General features: G+C 32.7%; 1 protein-coding gene and 1 long non-coding RNA gene across 7 annotated transcripts in view; one reads left to right on the plus strand and one right to left on the minus strand.

The window, feature by feature from the left end:
* Window positions 1-4,438: 4,438 nt before the first annotated feature.
* Window positions 4,439-4,984, plus strand: LOC127708829 (uncharacterized). The gene is made up of 2 exons (XR_007985399.1): window positions 4,439-4,613; window positions 4,880-4,984. It is a non-coding gene; the product is annotated as an uncharacterized LOC127708829 (long non-coding RNA).
* A 5,999-nt stretch (window positions 4,985-10,983) lies between these two features.
* The window catches only part of LOC127708818 (arf-GAP with dual PH domain-containing protein 1-like), a 54,881-nt gene continuing 53,486 nt past the window's right edge, over window positions 10,984-12,378 (minus strand). For all 6 annotated transcript variants that reach the window (XM_052213969.1, XM_052213970.1, XM_052213968.1 and 3 more), the window contains one exon: window positions 10,984-11,995. Coding sequence is in view for 2 of the 6 variants with exons in the window: in XM_052213970.1 (XP_052069930.1) it covers window positions 11,967-11,995 (29 nt within the window). In the remaining 4 variants the exon portion in view is untranslated. The remainder of the gene's footprint in view (window positions 11,996-12,378) is intronic.

Here is a 12,378-nt window from a genome sequence, read left to right on the forward strand (position 1 = left end):
TCATCTATATAGCGAAACGTAAAGTTAAAGGATATTGCTAACTTCTTATCTTTCTTCCTAAGAAGTTCCTGTATGAAGTCAGCCTCATAATAATAAAGAAACAAGTCGGCAAGAAGAGGGGCACAATTGGTTCCCATTGGAATTCCAACAGTCTGTTGAAAAACACGTCCTCCAAACGTAACAAATATGTTGTCAATCAAGAAATCAAGCATCTTGACAATGTCAGTTTTAGAGATTTTTTTGTTTGAATCAGAGTGATTCTTTACAAAGTAGGATTTATCCCTCCCCAAGACAAGATACTTGTATCTACGTTCGCCATTCTTTTTAATGAAACAAAGTAATACCAACTCTTTCAATTTGTCTTTTAGTTTGGAATGGGGAATACTTGTGTAAAGTGTAGAAAAGTCAAATGTTTTAATACTATTGCAAGATGAGAGAGTCTTTGATTGTATGTACTCTAAAAGATCTTTGGAATTTTTTAGTATCCACATCTGATTCACGCCACCTCTAGAATAGGTAGTTTCACAATAACTTTGGAGCCCGGCTTTGATTGCTGATAAAATAGATGTTAATAATTTAGAAAGAGGTTTCGTGGAGCACTTGGAAGACCCAGCAATATACCGTTGTTTGTAAGGACACTTATGTAGTTTAGGTATCCAATACAGTGATGGAAGATCCAGTTCTTCATCTTTGGTTGAAATTCCAAAGGAACATAGAACAGACCTATGATAACCAGGATTTCCTCTTTGGTAAGTGTCATGAGGGTATATGTTGAGTTTCCAAATGAATTGTCAATACCTAATACATTTTAAGCAGTTTATGTAATGATATTCACACACGTAAACGATGTTGTTTGGGGCCTATCTAACGGGGACAACAACGTATTTGTCATGGAGGTAGGACAAGTGTTTTGCAACATTTGGGTCTTTAAAAATTGACGTAGCGTGGGTATTGATAGACCCATTTAGTTTCTTAATTCGGATTTGTATCAACGACCTCACAGCCTTAATCCATTCAGAAAGAGTATCTACGTCTTCTTTCTCGCGTTTAGCCCATTGCCTGGCATAATCCTTGACTGAATCCATCAGTATTTTGAAGTTGTAATTCCAATTGATGGATTTAGGCTCACGATATTTCGGACCTTTGGATAACAAATTTTGCAGGGAAGTGTTATTGACAATGTTGAGGTCTCCGGTAATAACGTGGCCAGCCGGATTATATGATTATAAGTAGACATATGCCTGGTCTAAAATGTACCACATGTTACATACAGTTGACAAAAAAAACCCTTCAATTTCAAGTACATGCAGTTGTGGTTTTCTGTTGCTTAGGGAGCTACCATTTGATTTTTATGGGAGGGCTAGGATGAAAAATGTTGTCCTGCCTTTTTTTTTAGTTGTAATCTCTATCCTGCCTTTTTATTTTCCTCTATTCGGTCCTGCCTTTTTTTTTAGTTTACCCTGACTTTTTTTTACCTAAATTGTCATCCTGACTTTTTTTTTTACAAGTGCCTCATCCTGACTTTTTTTTTACTCCAAACTCCTGCCTATTTTTTTCAAATTTCATCCTAGCCCCCCCCCCCCCCCCCCCCCCCCTAAAAATCAAATGGTAGCTCCCTTAAAACTTTCTGTATCAGTATATCATTCAAAAAGTAAATGTGTCAGAATAACACAAATGGCCCCAATCGCAAAAAAAGCTTGAAGCCATTTATAGGAGTGTAAATTTTAAAAGTCCAACGCCTGTAATTTTGGCAAAAAATCAGCAGAGCAGAACCAAACGTAAACTTGATCTGTTACTCATCATAGTAGACTCACATACTAAAAATCAGCTCAATATGTGAAGGGGTTTTAGAGAATAAGTCTGTATAACCGTTATTGTCACGAAATTTTCAAAGTCCAAAGTCAATAATTTCGGCAAAAAACAGCGGAGTGGAACCAAACGTAAACTTAGTCTGTAACTCATCATAGTAGAATCTTACTAGACATCAGCTCAATATGTGAAGGCGTTAAGAAACTAGAGGCTTTCAAGAGCCTGTGTCGCTCACCTGTATTTACTGATGCTTTGGAAATAATTAAAATAAGGTTAAAATCATAATTAATAGTATTAGATATTAGATATTATAATGATATCTAAGATAATAACAAAAAACTGCAAAATTTTTGTAAAATTACTAACTCAGGGGCAGCAACCCAACAACGGGTTGTCGGATTCGTCTGAAAATTTCAGGGCAGATAAATCTAAATCTGATGAACATTTTTGCCACCTGTCAGATTTGCTCTAAATGCTTTAGTTTCAGAGATATAAACCAAAAACTGCATTTTACCCCTATGTTCTATTTTTAACCAAGTCGGCCATTATGGTTGGAAGGCGGGGTCATCGGACAAATTTTTTAAACTAGATACCCTAATAATGATTATGGCCAAGTATGGCTAAATTTGTCTCAGTAGTTTCAGAGAAGAAGATTTTTGTAAAAGATTACAAAAATTTACAAAAAATTGTTAAAAATTGACTATTAAGGGCAATAACTCCTAAAGGGGTCGACTGACAATTTTGGTCATCCCAACTTATTTGTAGATCTTACTTTGCTAAACATTATTGCTGTTTACAGTTTATCTCTATCTATCATAATATTCAAGATAATAACCAAAAACTGCAAAATTTCCTTAAAATTACCAATTCAGGGGCAGCAACCCAACAACAGGTTGACAGATTTGTCTGAAAATTTCAAGGCAGATAGATCTTGACCTGATAATCAGTTTGATCATTTGTCAGATTTACTCTAAATGCTTTGGTTTCAGAGATATAAGCCAAAATCTACATTTTACCCCTATGTTCTATTTTTAGCCAAATTGGTTGGTTGGAGGGGTCATCAAACACGTTTTTTAAACTAGATACCCTAATGATGATTGTGGCCAAGTTTGGTTAAATTTGGCCCAGTGGTTTCAGAGGAGAAGATTTTTGTAAAAAGCTAACGACGACGGACGACGACGACGGACGCCAAGTGATGAGAAAAGCTCACTTGGCCCTTCGGGCCAGGTGAGCTAAAAATGTCTGTATAACTGATTGATAAGGGTAACACTATATGCCCCCTACCTAGGTCGGCGGGGCCATAAAATCCATAGATTGTCAAACAGGAAGTAGATTTGCAAAACCTACAAAACCTCATTATACAGATTAGTTTAAGAACTGAGAGGAATACAGGAGAAAATATCAAGTAGCTGCAAAATTTCACCAAATGTGCTAACTTTTTTATATATACATTATTATTTATCAGTCAGCGGCTCTTTTCACAAAAAATCTTAAGAGTAAAAACACTCGTAAGTCATACACATTTCAGTATAACTTACAATCAATTTTAATCATAAGATTTTTTGTAAAAAGAGTCGCTGATCCTGACAATGTGTCACATGATTCTTTGGTCAAGCAAAAGAAACAAATTCATTTTCTGGCAAAGATAAAAATTAAGAATCAGTTGCCAAGTCACAAAATCTCCCAAAAATAGAAATAACTTTGCCAAACATCAAACAAGGTTCATACAGATATCCTGATGCTTTCTATATAAAGATAGGAAGGAATGGTATGATTGCAAACTACCAGAGAATAAATGATGTTATAGTTAGCAATTATAGGTCACTGTTGGGCCTTCAACAATGAGCAAAACCTATACTGCATAAAAAGCTATAAAAAGCTATTAATAATTATAATAAATATTTAATAATTATGTTCAGTAAACACAAAGACTATGGATAATGAATGTTGTTTATTTACAAAAATGTTCAATAAAATATATAATTTGATCTTTTTATAAATGTTTGTATAAATTTGTGTAGATATAATAATACATATATACATATATTGTGTATTATTTGTTCATTTTGTAGCACCTAATTTTAACACATGTTTAAGAAATTTACATTACAAATTTAACTCTAAAAGAAGAGCAACGATATCTGCATTAAAAAGAAATAACAAAAACTTGACTACCTGTATTACTAGCTGACAGCTATATTTTTTACCTGAATATAAAATATAAGTATAAAGTTTTTAAATCTACTGCCGCAACTTTTTTTCCCCCTCAATTTCTTGGTCTTCATGAAAAACCTTCTGACTTAAAAGTCCGAAAACAAGTCTTTCATAAAGTTTCTTGAAATTCATATGGCTTGTGAGGCCTTCTATCGGAAAAATTTTACTGGTCCTACAACTTTTTTACCATACTTATTGGTCTGGGGCTGTAGTGCTTGTGTTTAATCTGAAAGGCTGTTCTTAATTGTGAATTGTTTGTACAATATTAAAAAAAATTATTGCATCATGTAACTTTCACATATGGATGTAATAACTTGAGCATTACACATTTCAGTTTTTGACACCTTTTTATTTTAATTGTAGAGAGTGGCGGTAGGAGAAGGTGTCATCCCAAATTCCTGAAAAAATAAATTCTTCTTTCCAGGATTATTCCTGAGTCTTCATAGGTGTAAATCATGAATTCCTGCAAAAATAAGGACCCAATCCAGAAGTCCTGCAAAAATAAAGGCCAGAACCCTTTATAGAGCTTAAGAGTTTAATAATTTAGAAATTAAAAAAAAAAAAAATATTTAGAAGGCTGATACAAAAAGGTAGACAAACTGAAGAAAAATAAATGGGGAGTGTGTCCATGGGACACAGATGATGTCCCCGCTTGCATATAACGTTATAAAGGGACTAACTCAAGAACTGTAAAAGTGAAGCTACCAAAAAATAAGGACCCAATCCAGAAGTCCTGCAAAAATAAAGGCCAGATCCCGACATCACGAAAAAGGTCCTTCAGCCCCTTTTTAGAGCTTAAGAGTTTAATAATTTAGAAATTGAAAAAAAAAAAAAATTTAGAAGGCTGATACAAAAGGTAGACAAACTGAAGAAAAATAAATGGGGAGTGTGTCCATGGGACACAGATGATGTCCCGGCTTGCTTATAACGTTATAAAGGGACTAACTCAAGAACTGTAAAAGTGACGCTACCCAAATTTGTACTTGATCTGAGTTTTGTGGTAATAAGTATTGTGTATAAGTTTCATAACATTTGGTTGAAGCAAACTGAAGTTAGAGAACGGAAACGAAAAATTCAGCAATTTTTCCATTTGTAAAGGAGCATAACTCTAGAACGGTTAAAGTGACGCCACCAAAATTCAAACTTGATCTGTGTTTTGTAGTAATAAGCATTGTGTATAAGTTTCAAAACATTTGGTTGAGGCAAACTAAAGTTAGAGAACGGAAATGAAAAATTCAGCAATTTTTCCATCTGTAAAAGGGGCATAACTCTAGAACGGTAAAAGTGATGCCACCCAAATTCAAAAAATGACCTGTGTTTTGTGTTAATAAGCATTGTGTATAAGTTTCATAACATTTGGTTGAGGCAAACTTAAGTTAGAGAACAGAAACCAATTTTGGGATGTACGGACAGACGTACGTACAGACGGACAAGGGTAAAACTTAATGCCCCCTCCGCTACGGCGGGGGCATAAAAATGTAGACTTAAAATATATATCCACTTAGTAAGTAGGGGTTTTCCATGTAAAAAATATACTTTTGAAAACTAGTAGTTTTATAAAAATGGTAAGGGAAATTTTGATCTAGGCTGGAAATTCCTGTCAGGCACTGTAGATATGTAGATTAACCTTTACCTTATTCAGATTATTTTTAAAAGAAACTATGATAGGTGTAATAGTAGAATCAATTGCTAAAAAATTCAAAATACAATATCTGCAGAACATAATGTCAAAAGTTAAAAGGTATAACAATGTATTTAGGGAATAAAATAAAAATAAATGGAGAATGTGTCCATGGTACACAGATGATGCCCCTGATTGCATATAACGTTATAAAGGGCATAACTCAAGAACAGTAAAAGTGACGCCAGCCAAATTCGAACTTGTGATCTGAGTTTTGTGGTAATAAGCATAGTGTATATGTTTCAAACCATTTGGTAGATGCAAACTTATGAAAGAGAACAGAAACTAATTTCGGGACGTATGTACAGACGTATGTTTGTACAAACATACAGACGGACCAGGGTAACACTTAAGGCCCCCTCCCCTGCAGCGGGGGCAAACAACTTAATTTGATAGACTAATGTTAGCAATTTGACATTAAACACAGATGCCAACCTGAAGTAAAAAAATAAGTAGTTATATGACCTAAACAAGAAAAGAAAAAATATAAAACACAAGAGAATGTAGGAAGTACATGCTATTCATGTGAGATCATTTATAAAAAGCTCACAAAACAAATAAAATTGTAAAAAATCTCGGAATGTATCATCAAAGTGGAAGACAATCAGATATGGCATTAAAAAATAATCTGAAAACATCAGAGTTCAATATAACATTATTTTTAAAAAAATACACTCTTAGCATAAAATGTATTATCTCTCAGTATGGTATGTCTATGAGTACAATGATCTATTCATTTGTATGTTTACTCAGCATATTCTTAAGATATCAAAAAATGTCACCAATAACTTGAAGTGTTTTGAGACTGTAACCCATTCATCAAAAAAGCAGTTGTATCATGAGATAAGTATTTTTTTTGCATAGGGTGACTTGTTTTTTTTTTATCAATATTTAAATCAATTATTAACAATTAGTTACAAGAATTTTCAAAATTCAGGAAACCCTAACCCAGAGATCATTTATTCTCTGGTCCTAATAGCTGTCATATTTTGTTTATATCTTAATTTAACAGATCTCTTTTTCCCAGATCTTGATTTTATTTTGATCATGTGTTTCAATTCTTAACAAAATATTACATAGTTAAACCTGTCTAATCTGACATGCTGGACAGTTGTCTGCTCAGTATTGACAGGTTTTAATGACTTGTAAGTAAAACAAATTCAACATTTACAGTACATAAATTAACTTAAGGTTTAAATACCTTTAAAAGAAAATTAATACATTCATTTCCTATTCCTGAACAACACATTTTCTTATAGTAATTGTTAAATGAGTGTTCAGAAAATGTTTGCTATCACAAAAACATACAGACAGGTAAACAATTACACTTTTCGATTTATTCTGCTTATATGTGAAATGATTTCATGTCAAACTGCATGGACCAATATTTCTAATACTTGGTGACTTGCATTTGTCTAGATGATGATCTACTCCTAAAGATGCAACTCTGTACAACTTAATATGATCTTCTTACTTATAGGTACCAAAATATGAACTAGAAGTAACACAAGTCAATGGCACATAAAATGTAGGTCACAGTGACATTCTTTTCCTGAATATACCTATGTATTCCCCTATGTCCATCTTTGCTAAATGTTAGATGATCCTATTACTTATAATCTCTGAGATATGAAATTAAACTTAAATCTAAACAAAGTCAATGAAGCATAAACTGTAGGTGACAGTAACCTATGTTTGCCTGGATGCTGATATTAAACTTTAACAAATTCAACTTGAAAATGAACCATAACCTAAGACATTGAACCATGAAATATGGGTCACAAAACCTTCTTGCAACACAAAATTTGTCTCCCTTAGCTGTTTTTACATACCTATTTGAATATTCATTGGCAAAGTAATACCCAAGAAACTCTTAATAGTTCTTCCTCAACATTATTGTAGTGAACTAAAAATGTATTTGTAACTTTCTATAGCTTTATAGAATGTTAAATCATTCTATAAAGCTGCAGTATCTTAGCTGTTAGTCTACACCATTTCACTCACCAAGCAGCCATCTGCTGCCATCATGGACTGAATCAGAATTTCTATTTTCTTCCTATCATCAATTCCCAACCCATCATCTACTCTGTTTTAAAATTATCAAAACAGATATAATAAAATGCTCCGCAGGGCGCAGCTTGATACGACCGCAGAGGTCGAACCCTGAACAGTTGGGGCAAGTATGGACACAACATTCAAGCTTGATACAGCTCTGAATTTGGATTGTGATTAAATATTTGACACAGCATAGGTTACTGACACAGAATGAATGTGGTCTAAGAACTTAAATTTTTTTATTAAATTGGACATTCACCTATTATGGTCCAATATCCAAAATCTAAATACATGGTTAGATTCAGCATATCAAAGAACCCCAAGAATTCAATTTTTGATGAAATCAAACAAAGTTTAATTTAGGGCCCTTTTGACCTCAATGTGGACAAAGTTGATAACAGGGCCCAAAAATCAAAAATCTAAATACATGGTTAGATTCAGCATATCAAAGAACCCCATATATTCAATTTTTGTTGAAATCAAACAAAGTTTAATTTTGGACCCCGATTTGGACCAACTTGAAAACTGAGCCCATAATCAAAAATCTAAATACATGTTTAGATTCAGCATATCAAAGAACCCTAAGAATTCAATTTTTGTTAAAATCAAACTAAGTTTAATTTTGAACCCTTTGGACCTTAATGTAGACCAATTTGAAAACGGAACCAAAATTTAAGAATCTAAATACACGGTTAGATTCGGCATATCAAAGAACCCCAAGAATTCAATTTTTGATGAAATCAAACAAAGTTTAATTTAGGACCCTTTTGACATCAATGTGGACAAAGTTGATAACGGGGCCCAAAAATCAAAAATCTAAATACATGGTTAGATTCAGCATATCAAAGAACCCCATATATTCAATTTTTGTTGAATCAAACAAAGTTTAATTTTGGACCCCGATTTGGACCAACTTGAAAACTGGGCCCATAATCAAAAATCTAAATACATGTTTAGATTCAGCATATCAAAGAACCCTAAGAATTCAATTTTTGTTAAAATCAAACTAAGTTTAATTTTGAACCCTTTGGACCTTAATGTAGACCAATTTGAAAACGGAACCAAAAATTAAGAATCTAAATACACGGTTAGATTTGGCATATCAAAGAACCCCAATAATTCAATTTTTGATGAAATCAAACAAATATTAATTTTGGACCCTTTGGACCTCAATGTGGACCAATTTAAAATCGGGGCCCAAAATCCAAAAACTTAATACACGGTTAGATTCAGCATATTAAAGAACCCCAAGAATTCAAGAATAAAACCCCATTGAAATTGGTCAAGAAATAAGCAATTAATACTGTGCAATTGAATATTTCTTGCTATTGCGCAATACTGTACAATTGACAATTTCTTGCTATTGCGCAATATTGTGCTATTGGATATTTCTTGCTATTGCGCAATACTGTGCAATTGAAGATTTCTTGCTATTGCGCAATACTGTGCAATGAAAGATTTCTTGCTATTGTGCAATACTGTGCAATTGAAAATTTCTTGCTATTGCACAATACTTATTATATAATAATTTACACATCCTGTTTGGTGTGTATCTCCTACCATATCATTATTATTTGCTTTTAAATATAAATCAGAAATAACCAACTTAAAATGGAAAATTTTAAAAGAAAAAAAAAGGAAAAAAAGAAAAAAAATGAAAAAAAAAAAATCCCCCCCCCCCCCCAATTTTTTGAAACCCCTTATGATTCATCACCCCCAAACTCAATCCCAGCCTTCCCTTTGTGGTATGGTACCTTGCAGTACAATTTCAGAGAGATCCATACACTTGAACACAAGTAATTGTCTGGAAACTATAAAAATGCTATTTTTGGCCCCTTTTTGGCCCCTTATTCCTAAATGTTTTGGGCAATTACCCCCAAACTCAATTCCAGCTTTCCCTTTGTGATATGGAACCTTGTAGTTCAATTTCAGAAAGATCCATACACTTACACACAAGTTATTATCATGAAACTAGAAAAATGCTTGTTTTTTGCCCCTTTATTGGCCCCTAATTCCTAAAATTTTGAGGCAATTACCCCCAAAACCAATCCCAGCAATCCCTTTGTGATATGGAACCTTGTGGTACAATGTCAGAGAGATCCATACACTAACACACAAGTTATGTCTGGAAGTTACAAAAATGCTTATTTTTGGCCCCTTTTTGGCCCCTTATTCCTTAACTGTTGGTACCATAACCCCCAAAATCAATCCCAACCTTCCTTTTGTGGTATTGAACCTTATGGTAAAATTTCACGGAGATCCATTCACTTAAACTAAAGTTAGAGTGCGAAAACCAATGTGTCTTCGGACGACGCCAGACGACGACGACGACGACGACAACGCCGACGACGACGCCAACGTCATACCAATATTCGCCAAAAAATTTTTAATTTTTGCGGTCGTATAAAAACTAAAATGTTTACATTCAGAAGGGACATTACACATTTGACAGAAACCTATTGCAAATTTGTCAATGCCCTTTTATACCAAATTAGAGATTTCAAGCCTTGGTAAAATGACAAATTACACAATTTTTCCACAACACATAAACATACATAAGGGAACAGATACAAATTTAAGCAAAACAATTCTCAATCTGATAACACAAAATATTTTGAGAGTAGACAGGCTTATATCATTCTCATTTGGTAATTAGATTTAAATATATGTAAATTGACCATTTAAACATCCATTTACAATGACATTTGTAATTTTAATGTCTGTTCAATAGTTTCAATAGTTTAAGCAGCTTTTTTACATATTTTTCAAGATGATTTTTCCAATCAATACCTTAATCAGTTTTAAAGGGGAGATAACTTAAATCATATATATCAACACTGTTTTTCTTATTTACACAAGCTATCAAATTAAAATGTAGTTTAAGGTCTTAAAACTTCAGAACTCAATTTGATAAATAAAATGATTTAAAGTATGAATTTGATGAAATTAAAAAAATAGTAAAAATTGTCTTTAAAACTTAGAAATTGCATACTCTTAAATACAATGTATGTATGACTGTGATTTCAATGATTTTTTTCTAATACTTCTGTCATTTTTTCCGATGAAACAGTTATCAAATTTCAATTTCTCATAAATAGTTTTACAAGTTTACAATATATATATAAATTAAACATTAACAACAATATTTCAATCAGTAACTTCTGACCTATTTTACAGATTTGTCCTGTTATTAAGGAAGTGGCTGAGTTTTTTTTTTTGGAGTGTTTTTACAAAATAAAATTGTTCTTTATCTTGCACTCATCTTTTAAACTGCATTGAAAAATAAAAATACCATGGAAAGTTAATTATCTGATTAAGGATCATCACAACTAGAACCTATTCCTTGCCACTCATTCCATGATAAGATTGAACATGTTTTATTTGTCTGGTTGCCAGATGTGTCTATGGAGCCATGTGAAATCAGGCATGTCAGAGCACATGTCAATCGAATACACACAATAAAAACTCATTTGAGATAACTATAGAAACAAGTGGCCAAAAGTACAATTGCCACAACTTATACAGAAACAAGGAGATAGTCTGCTTTTCAGGTATTATCTCATTTTACACTCACCTGTCACATGATTACTTCAGAAAGATTGTCATAGTAACTGTCAACAAGGCATAGTCTGCACTAAATATCAACTTATGGGTAATGTCACCTCCACACAGGGGGAGGAGGGTGGGGGGATAGAATGTTTGTCAATTTTTTTCAATGAACATCTATTAGATTTTCAACTGTCCCTATCCCAGAAGTCCAGTATATTTAATCAGATAATGGCCTTCAAATGGTATTTTTAAAAGCAGTGCAAAACTACTTACTTATGCGTCTGCAAAAGCAACATAATTTATACTTTAACAAAGTATAGGACCAACCAGACATACACATTTAATAAATTTGTTGTGAGGAAAGGAACATACATAGGTTTTAGTAGAGATTTTCTATGCAGAACAAGAGACAATTCGAATTAAACCATGTTCCATCACCCATTATAAATACACTATATGTCCAATAACTAGGTTAGGTATAAAGTATGTAGAACTTGTGTTGCTTCTCCAGACATCTTTTATAACAACAAAACCAACATTAAATAAATATACTGTTTACAAAAAGATGACACTTTGTACATATGGATTTTTATAATATGAACACATTATTATACATAATCGTCTATCTTAATTGTCTTTTGTAAAGCTGACGTCTCTTTCATGAATTATTGTTCAGCATTCGTAACACTGCAAAACAAACAAAAAATAAGTAAACAAATACAGTTATTTTAAATTATTTAAGTTATAGAACAGTACAAAGAAAAACATACTAAGCATACTTTTAAAATTTAACTACATATACACAAATTTATTGTTAATACTAAGAATAATTTATAAGTGCAACAAACAAAATTGAAATTTGGTCAGCTAAAGCAGACTTTGGATTAATCACATTGAATTTATGAAGAGCAAAACAAGAAAGGATTGATGGGATAGCTATTGGAAGCTGGGACTATTACACTAACATAATATATTAGTCTTTGTTGGAAGGAACATTATTGTAATTTCAGAAAATATTCCATGCATTTGTTAATGTGGACAAAAAAGCCAAGATTAATAAACATGATTTC

The sequence above is a fragment of the Mytilus californianus genome, unplaced genomic scaffold (assembly GCF_021869535.1).
Source record: "Mytilus californianus isolate M0D057914Y unplaced genomic scaffold, xbMytCali1.0.p SCAF_7, whole genome shotgun sequence".
In the NCBI taxonomy this organism is placed as follows: Eukaryota; Metazoa; Mollusca; class Bivalvia; order Mytilida; family Mytilidae; genus Mytilus; species Mytilus californianus.